The sequence below is a fragment of the Dreissena polymorpha genome, chromosome 11 (assembly GCF_020536995.1).
Source record: "Dreissena polymorpha isolate Duluth1 chromosome 11, UMN_Dpol_1.0, whole genome shotgun sequence".
Lineage (NCBI taxonomy): Eukaryota > Metazoa > Mollusca > Bivalvia > Myida > Dreissenidae > Dreissena > Dreissena polymorpha.
Window position 1 is genome coordinate 1216725 of NC_068365.1, and position 20041 is coordinate 1236765.

At 33.3% G+C, this 20041-nt stretch overlaps 1 protein-coding gene across 4 annotated transcripts in view; it reads right to left on the reverse strand.

Moving 5' to 3' along the window:
• Positions 1-7483: 7483 nt before the first annotated feature.
• Positions 7484-20041, reverse strand: part of LOC127851703 (zinc finger protein 260-like) — a 79506-nt gene continuing 66948 nt past the window's right edge. For 2 of the 4 annotated variants that reach the window (XR_008035894.1, XR_008035893.1), the window contains exons 2-17: positions 16848-17065; positions 16024-16263; positions 15637-15764; positions 15183-15222; positions 14077-14129; positions 13386-13425; positions 12847-12899; positions 11937-12745; positions 11626-11740; positions 11252-11408; positions 11049-11118; positions 9770-9907; positions 8777-8952; positions 8525-8693; positions 8146-8259; positions 7622-7707 (exon numbers count right to left, since the gene is read on the reverse strand). Coding sequence is in view for 1 of the 4 variants with exons in the window: in XM_052385555.1 (XP_052241515.1) it covers positions 7517-7707; positions 8146-8259; positions 8525-8693; positions 8777-8952; positions 9770-9907; positions 11049-11118; positions 11252-11408; positions 11626-11684 (1074 nt within the window). In the remaining 3 variants the exon portion in view is untranslated. Of the gene's footprint in view, positions 7708-8145; positions 8260-8524; positions 8694-8776; positions 8953-9769; positions 9908-10085; positions 11119-11251; positions 11409-11625; positions 11741-11936; positions 12746-12846; positions 12900-13385; positions 13426-14076; positions 14130-15182; positions 15223-15636; positions 15765-16023; positions 16264-16847; positions 17066-20041 lie in introns of those variants that run through there. The other 2 variants (XM_052385555.1, XR_008035895.1) reach the window with 2 other exon arrangements.

A 20041-nucleotide genomic window follows, 5' to 3' on the forward strand; every position in this document is an offset into this window, starting at 1 on the left:
TTTTATGAAAAGGGCAGACTTTTTATATATGCATTCATAATACCAGAACATTTATCGGTATACTGCAAAGTTCAGGTCTTTTTCTCCTTATCAAACTATTCAAATAATTCTTATGCAACATCGCATCTTCTGTCCATAGCGTATTATGCTTCAATGGCACAGGAATAAATTCTCTAAATCATGAGGATGCTAAGGTTATCAGAACCTCGGGCTCGGTATGTCCGAACGCTGATCAGTCAGCCATGCTCATAAAATATAATTGTAACCTTAAGCAAGGGTAGCCGATTAATCGTAGATCCGTGTATCCTAAAACTATAAGGTACATTTATATTAGAAATTTAATGCGTGCCTATCGTTAGATTTCAACTGTGCGATACGCGACAGGTCACATTAAATTCTTACTTAAAATTACTCAAGACCGTCAATATTACCGATACCCTACATATATTTGCAATCAACACAATGACGTATATACATATTTACATAATATTTTTTTCAGTGTCTGCTCTATTCATATTCGCAATTAACATTTCCGTTCCTATTTATACACTTACATTCCTTATTAACTTTATCCTCATTATTTCAAATTCTTTTCATATCTTTTCAAATGTTATTGTCCTATTTCATTTTATTTTACAAATCGGAAAACTATTTTTAAATTGTCCAATAATTTTATTTATTCGTCCACTTTTATTTTCTTTATTATTATAATAAACAAAACCCGCCTTATTTTCTTTATTTAAAATAATAAACAAAACTGTCTTTAATAATCTATATTCCTAATTTCTTAATTCTGCGAATGTAAAATTATAAGTAAATTCTTTGAATATTTGTATATTTGTGCCTTCTTCGAGTTTTTCTATTATACTAATAAATAAAACCATCCACAAATTTTCTTTATTAAAATAATAAACAAAAGTACATAAGATATTCTTATTTCATTGTGCGTTTTAAATAAAATGAAATTTTACAAAAAGACAAACAATTTAAAAATGTATTTGTATTATGCAACGATGTGTCCGTACATACTTCTATATTCTAATAATACAAAAATTATATAAAATTATTTAAATACACTCAACTATATGTGCGCCTCCTATTTCAGTATTTCTATAACTCATAAAATTATGTAAATTTCAAACACTTTCTTATTCATTCATTTTATTCTCAATTTACTGATATTTTAGAAAAGTTACTGATCAATGAAAATTGCATTGATTTTCACACTTGCATGATTTCTCCCTACATGATTAATTATTTCTTTAACCCCTAACTAAGTAAAATTCTTTAAAACAATTCTTGAACATTTCGTTGTCATGACGCTTTTTTTTTACTTTTTATTTCTTACTTTATAAAATTTAACATAAACCCCTGTTTGCAAGAATTTAAAAAAACACTGACCGTTTTCCATGTCGTGCGTTGTTTTTTTTGTTCCGTTGGCCAAGTGATGCCCGTACTCCGTTTTCCAATGTTTTTCAATGTTCGTCCTGAGTCACGGCAACCATAAAATATGTGTTGTGTAGCGTAATTACACACAATAACAACCAAAGTTCATTTCTGTTTTCATCGAGATTTATTTCTGTTAAATAATTTCTAACACAACGCTTCTAATGTTCATGAAGTACACTTTTACAGCGCGGCGGCCAATTGGCCGCCACGTCAAGAAAGCGTGACTGCTCTACTCGATTGTCAAACTAGGACTCTAGACTGTCCTTCTTACAACAAAGCACAACATTTTATTCCAAGGTACATTAACATAAAATTTAGATATTCCTTATCTCATTCTTGGTTGGTTAACTGTTCTCTTCCCCCGATTTTCTAAACCCACCCCTTTGAATAACCCTTGTTGATTGGATGGATCGCTCATGGCTCTACCACATGTCACAGTAGAAGAGTGCACTACACAATTATCACTTTGGGAACAGGAGACTCATTTCATTAGCATACTTAATCATACAAACAGATGCTCTCTATGGACAAACCACATTGGTAATATGAAACCTAACACTTCTATAATCAATTATTTAAACCCCGATACACATTCAATCCAAACTTGTATCCGTTATGTATCTTGTGAAATCGGAATTACCCTTATATAATTATTATATCTGAATTATGTATTGGTTTGAAGTAAATTATGACCATGTCAACAGATGTTCCCGATAATGGAACTACATTGGAGAAATGAAACCATACTTCCATAATCAATTTTTCAAACTTCATTACATGTCCCATCCGAACTGACATCTGTTATGTTAACTCCTAAATACCCGCAACATACAGCTACGTTACATACTTAACATATTATTAAAATATTTCCCTATTATTAAATCTATCTGTACTTAAATTTCTATCATAAGAATAAACAATATGGATAAACCGTTATGTCACATTATCAATCCCGGGGGAAATGAGGGGCGACGGTACAAAAATCCTCCCCCAGTCAGGTCTGTTGTGTGCTGTTGAGAGTAATTAATCCTTTTATGGAAAAGGATGTCCACTCTTTTACATTATCAATCCATTTTTTTTTCTGACGGCCTCGACATCGACCTCCCTCTAGCGTGTCCTGGAAAACAGTCTTGCGCAGAGACTTGTGTCTGTTGACGTGTCCAAGCCAAGCCAGCTTTCGTCGTTAGACGGTCAGCAGTAGGGATTCTTGTGGACCAAAAAGTGATGCAGTCACGTTCCGGCGTATTCGTTGGTCTTGTGCTACGTATAGGAAATGCGGAGCAGTCTTCAGAGACATTTTTTGTTGAAATGCCTGTACCCTGCGTTCTGTGTCCGCTCAAGCGTCAATGTCTCGCAGCCAAGGAGAAGGATTGAGGCTACGATGGACTTGAAGTGCCTGTACGTGGTGGGGAAGGTTATGGAAATGCTTGTCCACAACCTGCTCAGTCTGGCCATCGCTGCGGTCGCCATGGTAATATGACTAAGTCAGTGAAAATGATTCAGTTAAAAAACTTCTTTTTCTTTCAAGTTCACAAAAGCGTATGTTGCACTTAATTGCATATTACTCTCATATTTACCCACATTGTAATTTGCAAATTAAATTAAACTGTTCGACTTATTATTTTGTTTTTCGTGACTATAATAATAGTAAATGTGTTTTGTTTATTATTAAATATGGTTGAGTGTTTTATTTTACACCATTTGTTTTATTTTTTGTTGTTTTCCGAATTGTGTGTTAAGAGTGGTGATTATTTTGTATAGATGATATACCAACATGTTAAATTTATACATGTAAAGAAACTTGTGAATATTGAATGCATTCAAAACCATAATGCGGTCCTAATTTATAAAAAAATTGTAGTTACATTTGTTTTGTTAAGGAACATTGAACTCGATTTTTTTAAACATTGGAATTACTGTTAGTCAATGAAAAGTGAACATTACAAGTCTACTGTACTTCTGTTGTTTTTTTTATTCAATATTACTATACTTGTATAATATATATTTACATGCACCCATCGTTTATCGAGTTGCGGATCTCCAAATAGTGGAGAAGAATTGAATCAAGGATGATATAAACTTGCAATGTCAAAAGTTTTTATTCTTTATCTATTAGTTATATATATATATCTCAGAAACCTAAAACACATATTGTATTTCATCAGCATACTCGAATTATCAAGTCAGAACATAGAACTGTGTATTCAGTACTGTTCGTAAACTATATTCGCGTTTACTTTCGAAAATAAAAAAGAGTCAATGACGGGATAAATACAATATCGGGAAAATGTCAACACATATAAGTTTACTTTCTCGGCACGAAAACTCAAAGCGACAATGCTTCTGCTTTATGTTCTCTACGTGTAGCTAAATAAGCGTATATATATCGAGTTTTTTCTATGCGCATGATATCATAAGCAATCGGTAGTGAATTAAAATGCTCATTAAATCACAATGAATTTTTGTTAAGTTACTGTATCTTCATACTCGTAATCTGCGTTAAGATAATTGCATGACAATAATTATAATTTAATCCAAGTAAAATCACAAATAAGCACAAAACACCGATTTATAAAAAAAAAGAAATAAATTTAAAACTTACCCTAACCTTATATCAGATTGTTAAATGCAATTTATTTTGTATTATATTTGTAGATGAATGATGCCGAATCTGGCACTTTGTTCACCACATTAAACATATTGTTGTTCAATTCCTTTTATCATACTTGGTAATGTTTGTTCTGATATTTTTCAATATTTTGCGAAAGTCATTATACAGACACGTTTTCGATAAGGGGTGTCTGATATACTCCATGTGATCAGGGCATTGGAAAATACGTCTCCGTTAGGGATACTTTGTGTCTATTTGGTCTCTTAACTTTAATATTTATCATGACCTATAACCTAGAACGAAGTATCTGGTCAAGCGCAAGACTTATCTGGTCTCGTCATAGTTTTCATTTCTGCAAGGAAACTATAACTTATTTAAAAAGAAATCCACAGACCACCATGGTAATATGTACGCCCTCCAGCGAGGAACTCTATTTACAAATTACACTTTTACGGAAAGAAGTATACCTCTGAACAAGTGACCCCAATTTCAATAGGGGTCATCTACTGGCCAAGACAAATGCACATATGAAGTATCAAGCCGATCGGTAAATTTGTTACGAGTTAATGTTCGGTGACGATTTTCACACTTATTGTGATAGTCACCTTGACCTTTGACCTAGTGGCCCCAATTTCAATAGGAGTTATCTACTGTCCAAGGCCAGAGCACATGGGATGTATCAAGTCAATCGATGAATCAGTTGAAGAGTTATTGATCGGAAACGATTTCACACTTAATATGACAATGATCTTGACCTTTGACCTAGTGACCCCAATTTCAATAGCGGCCATCTATTGTCCAACGCAAATTCAAATGGGAAGTATCAAGCCAATCGGTCGTTCCGTTTACAAGTTATAGTCAGAAACAATATTCACTCTTAGTGTGACAGTGAAATTGACCTTTGACCTAATGACCCAAATTTCGATAGGGGTCATCTGCATGCAAAGGCCTATGCACATGGGAAGTATCAAGCCAATTGGTCAATCCGTTCACAAGTTATTGATCGAAAACAAACGGGTTTACCGACAGACCAACATTCAGCAATACAATATAAACCCTCTTCTTCGAAGGGGGGAGGGTGGGGTCATACAAATTCAATGAACACACAAATTTGACTTTTCTATTTTTTATTTTATTTTTAAAGTGAAAGGCCATTAGTGTAGACATATTCTATAGAATATCTAACCTAAAAAAATAACAGACACTTATCCTTCAAGAAACAATTCAATTTCATTTATATACAAATTTATTTTTATGTTAATAAGATAATTGTATGAATTTAAATACATTTTTCAAAACTAATTTTTAATACATACACGAATCTATGCTTATGAGCATACATCATTGGACAATTAGAATGGTAATAATAGCCATAGCCGTATATACAACACAACTTAAAAAAAAAACAATTTAAAAGATGAAATGAAAAAAAGAACAAATAAAAAGTTCTTTACACGAACATTGACCTCTCTGTAAAAAGCATCAATAACAGCCGCACATAGGGCAAACGAGGATCTTTCTATCAAAAGTCATCAATAATATTAGCATATACGACAAACACTCCCGATGCAACAAGAGCAACTTCAATCTTAAATCCAGCAATTCAGCAATACCACATTTTACTGAAATAACGCAATCTATATAAATATAAAGAAGTAAAACTCCAGCTGCTGGAGCAGTATTGAATTCTTATTATATACGATTAGTTTGTCCTTTATTTAAGGCAAGTGACAGATTGCCAAAACAGTACAAACCGGCACAAAACAGCACAATACAAAACAACATAAACACATATAGAAATAAAGCTAGGGTCACCGCCTTGGAACGGTCAATGCAAAGCAATATGAATATAGTATAAAATCGATCCACTTCAAACTTGTAAAAATCATGGTATACAAATGTATATATGCTTCTTCATTTACAAATGGTACTCAATATTGATTTGTAATAAGATTGCTTTCATTAAGAGTTATATAATTAGTTTGTTGTAATCTATGTTCATGTGTGGAAAAGTTTTTGTATGGTAAACAACAATTTAAACAAGACTTTTGCGAAGCAATGATGTGCCCTACCGGCTTCACCATTGTCAGATTTTTTTTAAATTATTTGTTGCCATAGCAACCAAAAATTTTGACGTAGGTACAAACTATAATGACGTGCATAATGTCCATATTGCCATCTTTTCATATTTCAAGTTTCATGAAAAAATATGATGAACTTTTAAAGTTATCGCAGGATGCAAAAAAGTGTGACGGACATACTGACACACACACAGAGCGCAAACCATAAGACCCCTCCGGTGAAACCGATAGGGGACACAAATCGATCAACAAAAGACAATATCAACTACACTCGAATATGTACGTCCGACCAAGAGCAAGGGAAACGTTTGTATCAAGAAAATAATTGTCTTATAATTGTACTATACATCTTTCTTAACAAAAGAACATTGATCATCACTATCATAATTCATAAGGAAAGTAACAGAAAGTTAAACCATCAACATATAAAACAGCTAAACAAAAAAAAATACCCGATGTGTTTTAAAACTACTTAGATAATATAGTGTACAACATTAAGCGTGTACACCTTTCTTTATTAGACAACACTGTTTTGCAGTGTTCAGTTCTGTCGCATTATTGCATTCATTCGTTATATTTGAGTATGCAAACCAGTGTAGACGCATGCTTTGTAAGATATGTCAAACGCCAAATATTGCATACCCATTGTAGTCCTTGTTATGTAAGCTACGAACGTTTTAACCAGGGTATTTGTCATGACAGATACACGCGTTGAATATAAATCACTATGCAGCATTACATGCAGATTAAAAGATAATCATGAGAAAGATGGTTTTAAGCAGCGCGAGCTCACTGTGTGAAATTTCATGTTTGAGTGTATGTAGCTGTATTTGATAGTATTTGGTGACGATCCACTAGCTATTTTCATACGTATCACCAATATTGTGTGTAGCTAATATGTTAGCTGAAACATTAGATAAAGTAATATTTCTTTTTAATTGTCTAGATTCATGATATTGTAACTCAAACATTGTCATGTGCCTTCTCTGCGTCGTGCACGCTCCCTGTTCCATGGAAGATAACAAATCATTGAATTTTTAATATTGCGTATTGTTTTATTTAAATAGTGAGGAACTGTATTAACCTATATAGAGCAAACCATCATGATCATTTATAATGGTGTTAGTTGGATATTCAAGTATTATAGGGAATATCGGGAATAACAAAAATGCAATTTCGCATTCATTTTTGCTTCGTTTGCTTCAAAGTCTCGCAAGAAGCCTCGGCCTCAATTATTTGTAATTGTGAGGTTTTTGAAAACTTCCTAGTTTACATAGCCAAATCTTATTTAGCCTGAATGGTCTACTTTATTCTGATACAAATAAAATGCATATATATATATATATATATATATATATATATGTCAGCTGATTGATCATCCAATAAACGTGCGAATCCTTTCCTTAATCGGTCTGCCACAGTCTGGACATCTATCATTAACTTTCGTGCATTCAACGCAATACTTGTGATGAGTACAAGGTAGAAATAAGGCGTTTATTTGGTTTTTGTGGCAAATATGACATAGAAGTATGCTCTTAAGTCGTTGATTTTGTTCCATCAAAGTCTCTGAAATGGTAATTGTGTTTCTTTTCAAATAAACGAACTACATCTTCCGGCCTTAAATCACATAGTGCATGAAATTTCAAAATAAACATGCAGACTCCATGTCTATTACAACGCACATTCACAAGATAATACAAAAATGTAAATAATTTATTAGTATAAAACTATCATAGTATATGCAGATGCGCAATTTGTTTTGTTCTTCATTCATTAAGAACGGGTATCACTAAGACAATAGATTCACAATGTGTTGACATTTTGTGAGTCATCGATAAACACTGCTTAATAAATACAAAATTAATCAACAGAAAACATTCTTTTGTACAGTCTCGATCAATCGAGCAGGCTAACATTCGAAAAGCGACACTGACATTAAAATAGCGAGTTCTAATGAAGCATAAACGTATATAAAAAAATAAGAAGGCCATACTATGTTATTACCTGTTGATTGTGGGCATGGCGGTGGTTGCGCTATGAGATTCTCGTCTAGTGACTTTCTCTCACGTATAACTTCCATACGTGTTACAATTTCCTCAATGTCCGGATCCCCGGTGCCTAAAACGTATTAACCAATTGTTTAGGGTTGGATTAGATGATTTGTTTTTACCAAGTTAATACAAATTGTGAAAAGAACTTTAAAACAAATCAAAGTATATCATCAATATAAAACTAGGCTGATTATAAAACAGTAAATACATTTAATAGTATTAAATCATGTAGTAAGGAGAATGATAATTAAACTTCATCTTGTGTCAAAAATCACATTTTAGGAGGGCATAACAGTATGTGTCAATCTGCTACCATAGTTATTATAAACAACCTTGTTGAACCAGTTCCAGGACCGCATTTCTAACATCGTCTACGGGGAATCCCATGTCATATGTAATCATGTGTCGATGTTTCTCCAAAATCGTTTGAACGAGTCGATCATCGATTGTTACAGCAGCCATAGCACCATTCATCTCGTCATTCTGACCCGATGTGGTTTCCTGGTTCAATATATTCATGAATGTAAAAATAAATAGAGCATGCAGAAGTGCTTAACAGAACAAATAAGAATTATCACACTTACACTTGCTGCTTGATCTGCTGACAATTGAATAAGGTTGATAAATTCATCTCCTTTTACTTCGCGTGCATATGGACAGGCCGGAAACCACCGACAGTGTTCTATCCAGGGATCATATCCTGGTTCCCATTTCCTTAAACCGCCATCACACGCGAAGCATCGACAATGGTCGTCAACGCCTTAAATGAGCAAACATGTATATCGCGCATACTTAAACACTGCATATAACGCAACAGTTTCGTTGAAAAGGTATAAACAACAAAACAACGCATAGTTCAATTTAATCGAAATCGACGGAAACAGAACTACACGCTGTAAAGTCCATAAGCTCAACAAAGATCATAACATTCAACAAAGTGGTATATTCTCCGTTTTTGTCAGAGGGATTCCTAAACTAAAATGCGTGTCTTTGAGAATGTCAGTATGGCGATTTTATGTCGCACGTTTCAAACACTGGTATGTACGGCCTAAAGGTTTTACATCTATTTGCACTCTTTACAATATTCAATGTGACTTTGGGTAGTGTTTAAACCTTAGCTTCAAATTAAATATTACTCAAATCGTTTAAAATACCATGTTTAAAATTCATAATATTATTGTAGAAACATTTATTTCGATCATCCGCTTTTAAGTTATCGTTTAAACACAACAACTTGTATCTATGTTTTTGTTTTGGAGTTTAACTGATGTTTATAAGTTGTTACACGTTAAACTGAAACAAAAAACATTATACAAAATATGCATAGTATTACCATCATAGTGGTACAATAACAATAGACCTAAGTAATGCTGAAAGACAAGTCATTTAAAATCTAATAATCATATGTACACTTTTATATCATTTAAAAAGTAATTTGCGTGTAAAGATAGTATTGTATGTGTATCTGGAAACACAACAACGATTTCTAGTTCTTAAAACGTAGTTTTCTGAAAGTTTCTATTCTCGTAGCTACATGTGTTGTTATGGAGCATACACCTTCATCCGGATTAACCAACCTGTGTAATACAATCCTGCCGCCGCCAATTGCTCAGGTCTCTGTGATAAATGTGGAGGCCAGGATATGAACGTGTCAAGGCGTGACGATAATGACCAGAATCGTTCGTGCTTTGCTCTGTAGTTCGTAACTGGCCGACCTATGAAATATGCACTTAGTATATCAATATCTACTTATTTTTTCAATATAAAATGAATCCTTTTAAATTTGATTTCCTTGATGATCTTTATTATATTTCTAACATATGTGAAAGTTTTTATGATGCATATACTCATCGAACACTTTTAGAATTGTTAGAACCATCGTCTCTCGTAACTCTTTAAGAGTGATTTTGTCCGTAAATATATAATGATTTTGTTCTGCTTTACTGTGTTTGTATGTACACAAGTGAGACGTCAATAAACTAGTCTGTCTGGCTGCCTGTTTTAACGATAACTAAACCACTGCTGTTGCATATAGTATAAGTAGTTTTATTGTGTGTCTATATTAATTATTTTTAAATAAATGTATCAATACAGTTTCTGTTATAATAAATATATCGGAAAAAAGGAATGATTCATGAAAACAAGAAAAGGTAAAAGTCATACCCGAAGATAACGGTCGATGGATTAAAGGAAACATTTATGATATATTATGATGTCATTAAAAATAAATGTCTTTCGAGCTCACTTCTACACATACACTTCTGAACTGCCTTCAACTAACTTACCATAAAATATGCCCACCAAATATAAATTGATGACTTATGATAAAACAATCGTATAAAGCCATAGGGTCTACACCAAAATCACAATAACAATTTCGGTATTTAAATTCGATCGTTTAACACAGAGGTATGGCCGTTTGTATTAGCAAATTTGAAATCAATTCAGATCACGACTGATTTGTTTAACCAAACAGAACTTTTACTTGCATATGATATGTATGGGTCATGAAGGTAGTGTTTTTGAAGAGATTACCTTTGTGGTAAGGATGTACATTGTATATAACAATATCTTCATTCAATGAAATAATGTATATATTTCAAGCTCAACATATGTTGCGCAAATTTGCAGACATGCGTAAAGCAAAAAAACGGGTTTTGTGAGTCCACAATCGTTGGTGTAATTGCGGATTTTGCAATCATGGCGTGCATGGAAATGTCCAGGGATTTGAAACGAATAAATCTTGTATTTGTCCCGTTGAACATTAAGTGCGTAAGTGGATTCTATGTGAATGATTATTTTGTTCGTTCGTACTTGTATAACGTAAAGCTAAGAGCGTATGAAACGCAAAAACACCGTGTTGCTGTTGATACAGTTCACGCTGTCTTCGTTTAATTTCTTCTGGGTCGGGACGCGTGTTGTTCTGCTGCAATGTATATACAAATAACATTATTTAATAATGCATATAACATTACTTACCTTTTGTTAAGAACAAATACTTAGTCAGTTAAAGAATAGAGAGTTTGGCCATTAAGAAAAAATATAACGACAACTCTAACCTTATAAATTTCTAACGCTTCCCGACTTCCAAAATGGTCAAGCAAAAACGGACAGTTTCCCGAATGTTTCGCGTGTTCCAAAAGTGGAATGTCCGCGTCTGAAAAGTCTTTCAGCCGATACCGCAGCAGAAACATCGAACAAGGTCGTAGCTTTGGCCTGCAAAATAGAGCATTGGATTCAGTGCGACAAGGGATAAATAATACTTTTGACGGAAATACCGGCGCTTTAGTACTTATTATATAGTTTAGATGTATGATGATTACAACAAGGTATCTTTATGTGGCTGTTTGTGATTCTATTAACCATCAAACAAAAACACATTAGAAACAGTAAACAATTAATCAGATGAATTATCAATATAACTTTATTGTACCTGTAAAGAGGAAACCAGCATTGCAAAGGGTTTGAGGATCTGGTTGTTGTAAGGGCCATCCGCGATACGTCTCCCTCCTGCTACCGTCATTTTCATACGAAGCATATTTAGCCGTCTGTAACAATGACATTCGTTGCATAATATAAAATACCAATAAGTTGTAATATATTTCTATTAAATGTCAAGTAGAATATTTGTAAACTTCTTATAATCAGCACGCTATATTACTTTCACCTCGAAGAAACTTTGTATTGGTCAATACTCGGGTGTAATGAAATATGTAAAAGTATGCTATAGCAACCAATGCGTACCGGAAATCTTTTTTGCTGCCCTCTTATACTAGCAGCCATGTCTTGAACCCGCTCCGTGTTGTTCTGATTAAAGCGCATTTCATCATCATTTGGATTTCTAAATGCCATATTGATCTGAACGTGTGGTCTGTCTATCTGCACGAGATGCGAACTATCCGGTAAATTGTCATGACGAAAAGTGCCAGTCTGATTTACAGACAGATAAGTATCGTTTTGATGGCTTGTTGAAAGATGTTCATCTATCGAGGTTTCCTCTTCTGACACTGAACTGTCGTGTTGTTGTTGAGCTTCAGAAACTTGAGTTAGGTATTTTAGTTCTGGTTGATTCAGATGTTTATCATGGCGATTACCTCCGTTCGGGTACATATACGTACTATTGCAGGTAAGCAAGTGAAAACCACCAAAAGGGTTTGTTACCGTGATGTCACAGAAGTTAATAGCAGACAAACGTGATTGATTATTATAAATATATTCATCTAGCAAATAAAGTGTACGCCTATCCCGACAGAAGAAGGATTCTCTAAACTCATTTCTGTAGGCGAGCACTGCCGCTGGTATTGTCCCATCTGTCGTAAAATCCAAATCTCCCCACCAAGATGAAGACGGTAAAACCATATAAGCGATTTTCTTTCGTGAATAAAACAATGGCGGTATATCCAATTCAACAAACGCGCCAAAATTACATAATTCATCTAAAATTCGACCTATCGCAAATATTTTTGCTTTTGTATAATTCTTATTCAGAAGCCCTTTTCGTAGGTCGTCATTTAGCTCTATTTTGAAAACCTTTGATCCGAAAAGGCTACCGACTGAAACATATGATATTAAATCTTTGATCAACATATTCGGACCTTTATTATAAAGCGTTAATGTAATTAATGGCTTTGCTCGAATTAAATGCATTTAATACCTTTAACGGAACCTGTGCATGGCTGTACTTTTCCAAAATAAACGTCTGCATTTCTGCAATATTCGAACAAAAATATATAAGTACAACTTACGTTTGACATATGGTCGTAAATGCCTACATATAATGAATAAATTGTAAAACATACTGTACTTTACGATATATGTTTGATGTCGATTTAATGATTGTTTAATCAATATTTCGTCCCAACTACAACATATACATTTATATGAAAATTATAAAAAGCTCACGTTGGTAAAAAAAGTTTAATACTTATAATTCCATAACAAACCAAAAAGTAAAGAATAAATTAAAAACTGACATTAATTGCTTAATACAATAGTCAATCATACAGTGAAATAAAACTCAACCAAAAATACCTCACCATATGTGTAGAAAATTAGAAATAGTAAAAAAAGGGAAAGAGCATAATTGTTTTTAAGGTTTTTATATTAGATAAAGTTTTAAAATTAAGGCTCGAAAACATGTTCATTAATAATTTTTAACTCGGCATTCATTAACATTTACTTTGATGTTCATACCTTGTTTGCATGTTTTCATCCAACTTTTTCTTTGTCTTCGCTGCTTTGATGAAGTCAAAACAGATTCATATTTATATAATTTTAAAATCATTGTGTAATTAACTTGCACAACACAATTATACACAATATAATGCATGGGCGTGCATGTCTTTTTTTCAATAGATATATTCGACATAACTTATATAAAGCATTGATTTTGATGCAAAAAATGTTGCAGTTTCCATTTATCATTTCACGTCTCTAAATGTTCATTTAGATAAATGAAAACCATACACTTTGATCGGATGCCTAAGTAAGACGTCACACTCACATAAAACAAATGCATATGAATACGTTAATATAAACAAAGAGAATCTTCAGCATCGACTTCCTTTGAGTGCTGATTATTTAGTAGATGTAAAAGCGGCAAATGATAAATTTCCTTCAAACATCACTGAACATCACACACACAATACATTCAATATCTGCAAACCACATCCATATGATGATGCCAATTAACAGTTTAAGATCTTAATCGTATATTTATTTAGTTCAGTTTATATTTCAACTTTTCTTTTAAGTTTTACTGTAAATTTCATTTCATTTTATTTTAACAGGCATCGTGTTTTCGCTAACAACCGATTCAAATGGATACGCCTTTCTCATTTGATTATAATATGATATTAAATGATACAATGTTGCTAATAGTTACCTTGTGGGTTACCATTAAACGGTGATGCGCTCTTTAAATGCACGTCTTTTTCACTACAACACGTATAAAACTTTAACAACAATTCATAACCTTGACTTGTGTTTAAGGCTCCTAAAGAGACACAAATAACACGTTTTTATCCCATCATCAGACGTGCATTGTCGAAATAAACCACTGTGGAATAAATTTACCTTTATTTCAGCAGTGCTGAAATATAGCTGTCACGCGCGGCGAAGAATGTTCATATTACTCGGAATCAACTATAAAGTAATCATTTTTAGTAAAATCGAATCAGATTTAACAAAACAAACAATTTGATACCAAGATGTAATATAGTTTTTACACATAATGCAACTCAAAAAGCAAATAAACATTATTTACAAATATTAAGTGCGCGTACTCGTGACGTCATTATTAATACGTCATACGACACAATGCATGTTGTTTCACGCTAAAGATGCAGTTGTTTAGTGTCTTTTTTTCATTATTTCTTAAAAATCGGGGACGTAGAGGTATGATAAACGAAAAACAGGTTGGTTACTGATCTTTTTGTAATGTATTAGGCTCGACACGATTAAAATAATGAAACAATGTTTGCTTAAAATATCTTTGGGATTTTCCGTCTAGTTCGATTTTCCTATTCTATGTTTAAAGAAATAATTTGCGACTAAGAAAATTGATGGGATAAATCGAATACAAGGTCGGTGCCGAATAAAGCAAAGTTTATCTTGCTCGGCACGAAAATCTGAACCACTCGCCAAGGCTCGTGGTTCAGATTTTCTAAGCCTCGCAAAATAAACTTTGCTTTATTCGGCACCGACCTAGTATTCTCTATTTATATTGCGGTGTTTTTAAATTACTCAAGAAGATTCTACATCAAACTTCGGTATGAATAGGATGTTGTATATCTCCCCGTCCCAACAACATTGAAATAAGCTTGTAGTTCGTTTCATAATTTGGACTTATACAAAAGAATTAAACAAATAAATTTCACACATATACAAGTATATATGTGAATATTAAGGAACGAAAAGCATTTTGTTTAAACGATCCTCTGCCATTTGTTTATATACAATCAAATATCGTTACCAGTATGGCTTCATTACCTGTCACACGGAGCTGTATCTGCCACATTTTTGGTGTTGGCTATAAAATTTAAACATAGCAAATTCTGTTGAATCAAGGAAAGATACGGATAGATCTTAACTCTAAGCAAACCGTTACGATAACATGTAGAACTGTTATCATAATTCATTTTTTACAAATAGCATTACACAGGTATCGAGCATGCATATAAATGCGAGATGTTGCAGTTCTTGTAATAAGACGTTTGAATGTGTGTGCTTTATTTTTTTAATGGCGACACAATCTGTTTCAATTCTCAAATTAACATACAAATATACTGTCACACCTTTTGTATAAACTCAAGTGGCTTTAATCGCCACTGTTTAGTTTCAACCGTTGGGCCGACTTTCGAATAAAAAGGCCAACATGTTTTAACATGGATGTTTTTGTGAACAGTTTTTTCGTGCTTTTGCGTAAAGATAATAAAACAATTACCTTCTATTTCTTTTACCAATCCGGGACCAGGATTTGGTTCCACGCCAGAAATGAGCAAATGTATCTGTATGACTCTGATCGGCAAAATTTGTTCCCACATATACCATACTTCATCCGCACCTACATCTCTTATAATAGAAACAATTTAAACAAATGTATTTTGTGCTTAATATGGCATATCCGCTCCAATTAAATTATACCACGAACTAACAAAAGATCTATTATGTAAAATTGAGAAAATCGAGTCAGGTAACTAGGTTTATGCCAGGCATATTGAAAAGGTTATGTTCCATTCTCACTAAGCCATTATATATTGAATATTTAATATTATATATGGACACTTTCAACGCATTTACATTTGATGTTCAGCATAATTAAACAAAATACCTATCTGTAAAATATTCAAGTGGCTTGTAGATACATTCTTCTAAATTCAAACATCTAGTCTGGGCACACGGTTGCGATTTCCGGGACGAAATATGCAAGACACATTCCAAACTGTTATTAACAGTCAAATACATTCTACTGAGTTTTAATGAATTCAGTAAAGAGTTTTGATTCCTTTCCAAAACAGGGAACCGATGCCCTAAAGTGGATCTGTTGGTGTCTTGTCCATCGTGTGGAAGCCTGAATAAGATTGTGATAAATGTAATGTCAGATATTCTAAACAAAAACTTATGTTTTTCTATGATATTTACTAAATATTTATTATTATATACTAAACGATGACTGAATACGTAGTTTTAATGATTAAAATTGCAACTATGTGTAAATCGGTTATGTTAATAATATGTAAAGTGGAACATGCATTTGCTTCATGATTATTTTAGCAACATATTAAATATATTAACGTTTGTATTTGTTATACATGTTATTACTATACCCAACATGCAAACATTCTGTACCATACTATGAAGAATTAAATGAATTCAAGTTTTTAAATAATATATGGAAAATAAAACATTTTACTTCAATACTCTGAAATTACAACCGTTCTATAACTTCAGTAGCATGATACAACATGTTATGAATAAGTCTTTAAAGTTTTACTATTGATCACATTTCAACCACAAAACCTAACGCTATGCGAAGATTTGATATGTGCTTATATTCATGAATAAATAAAATACCATAAAATCAAAACACTCTTATTTGGTTATGGACATTAGATGTTTGCAAAAATAATGTCCGTTAATAGTCAGGTATCTTACCCAAATACGATACGACTCTGATTGGAATGATATTCATTCGAAGACAGACACAGAACGATGACAAAAGTGATGGTTCGTAAGTAAACACTGTTTCGTCCAGGTTGACTATGGTCTTTTATTTTAGAACCATTTCCTGTGGAATTGGTTGTTTTGCAACTCGTGAAGCTGCATGATCCAATTCTAAAGCGATACGTTTGAATATCTACGCCCATGGTTTTCTGAAACGAATCAAAATAAAAAAATGTATTGCTAAAGAAAATGAATCATGCTTTACAGTATTTTTATGCAATCCAAACAAGATTTCAAATCATAAATATTGTTGTTCAAACAAAGACGGTCAATTGTCAAATTGTTCATGTCAGAAAAATTAAAGACCTGGAACGAAGTGACAGATAATTTGGGAAATTGTGGATGGCAATTTATTATGTATTTTTTGGATTTTTGAGCAAGTGGTACCAATTGAGAATCATTTTATATATTTCTAAGTGGTTTCTGTTCTTTTTTTTCGAGCGAAGTGTATGAAGAGTGCATGTACAATCTTCAAGCACTGATTTTGTCGGGTAAGAAACGAGGACTCGCCAAAGCCCATTTTGGCAATACCTGATTTAAAGGGACATGTTTTACAACTTTAAAATATTTTTTGTTAAATAACCACCTCTAAAGATTGTCATTTCGAAGATTCTTCAGTACATGTAAGACGTTGCGTCAACAAACACAATTAAAACTATTTTAGGAACCCCTTCAATCTGTGACTGACTTTATTTAACACCCTTTTACAACACACATTTACATGGAAAACCCATTGACAAGTCAGTATATTAAAAATTTGGTTAATTAGATATATACATATAAACAATGAAATCACGGCGTGAAATCATACCTAAAAGTGTACGCAAAAATCATAAATAATATCTGTTAGTATAACATTTTTTTCCGATCAAGCAGGTTATTTAAGGTCATCGCTTAAAATAAGAAATGTCAACACACGTATACAATGAACTGACTATTTGGTGAAGATATTGTAGACCGACCAATGAAAGCCTCCGCAAATATCTGATTAATTATGAAAAGTATATATATTTGTACAAACAAACACAATAAATTTGTAGCAACAAACAAAATGATTGGAATAAATTGATGCTAAAACACATTGGGTCTTATTCAGGTATGAAATCACAGTTAAAAAATATCGAAATAAGCTTATCATTAATAGAACAAATAGATGTAGGCTTTAAACACCGGTTTCATATAAAGCATTATATTTTGAATAATAAAAAATACTAAAGCGATCAATGAATCGGTTATAAACCATTTGTATACAAAACTGACCTAAATTAAATTAATGTATTATCAAAATATAAAAATTAAAGGGACTGTCCAATGGATTATTTTCCTGAATTTAGCAGGCTATTATTTTGATATCAATTAATAACATTCGTTAATTTGAACCATATCCAACTCAACCTTTTGCTAAAAACTACAAAACTAAAGAGCAACAGCCAAATTGTATTACGACTTTTGCGTCTACCTTGGGAAATCCCTTTCTATTTGTATTTCGCGCTTCGTGTCACGTGATTCACACACAAACAAACAAAATGGCGGAGGCTTCGAAATCTGGGAAACACTCTTTTCCATTTTCCTGATTCCATTGGCTGTTTCGTCCCCTGTTTCGATTGGCTGTTTCGGCTATGGAAAATAGTTGTATGGCCAGAGACGAGAAAGACCGGTTATGGAAGAGAAAGACCGGTTATAAAACATTCATAGAAAGACGTCGGAGGACTAAAAGATAAAAAGTAAATAGTAATAACATAAATTTCATTCTTAAATACGAATGAAATTATATGTACTGGTACTAGTCTTCTATCTGCAATGGTCAAATATGGATGTGTATGGTGTACTTAATAAATAAATAAACTACACGTATGGTTTATAAGTTTAATGTACATCGATAATAAATATATAATCAGGCAACTTGATAGTGCGCGTGCATGTGATGAGCGCTACTGCAAGTCGACTAAGGCCACAGTAAATAACTATTAAAATGACAACATTGCTCATTTCTTCAAGTCGACTATGGCCACAGTGAATGACTCTGAAAATGAAACAATTTTTCGTTACTGCAAGTCAAATATAGCTACAGTAAATGACTCTTACAATGTCACCACTGTTCATAAATGAAAGTCGACTATGACCACAGCAAATGACTCTTAAAATGACACAATTGTTCATTACTGCGAGTAGACTATGGCCACAGTTGATCACTCTTAAAATGACACCATCGTTCATTACTGAAAGTCGACTATGGCCACAGCAAATGGCTCTTAAAATGTCCCCATCGTTCATTACTGCAAGTCGACTAAGGCCACAGTAAATGACTCTTAAAAAGACACCATTTTTCATTACTGCAAGTCGACTATGGTCACAGTAAATGACCCTTTAAATGACACCTACGTCTAATACTACAAGTCGACTATGGCCAAAGTAAATGAATCTTAAAATTACACCATTGTTCATTACTGTAAGTTGACTATGGCCACAGTAAATGACTCTTAAAATGACACCATTGTTCATTACTGCAAGTCGACTATGGCCACAGTAAATGACTCTTAAAATAACACCATCGTTCATTTCAAAAAGTCGACTATGGCCACAGTAAATGACTCTTAAAACGACACCATCGTTCATCACTGAAAGTCGACTATGGCCACAGTAAATTACTCTTAAAATGTCAGCACTGTTCATTACTGCAAGTCGAATATGGTCACAGTAAATGACTCTTAAAATGACACCATCGTACATTACTACAAGTCGACTATGGCCACAGTAAATGGCTCTTAAAATGACACCATCGTTCATTACTTAAAGTCGACTATGGCCACAGTAAATGACTCTTAAAATGACACCATCGTTCATTACTGCAATTCGACTATGGCCACAGTAAATGACTCTTAAAATAACACCATCGTTCATTACTAAAAGTCGACTATGGCCACAGTAAATGACACTAAAAATGACACCATCGATCATTACTGCTAGTCGACTATGGCCACAGTAAATGCCTCTTAAAATAACACTATCGTACATTACTGCAAGTCGACTATGGCCACAGTAAATGGCTCTTTAAATGACACCATCGTTCATTACTGCAAGTCGACTATGGCCACAGTAAAAGACTCTTAAAATGACACCATCGT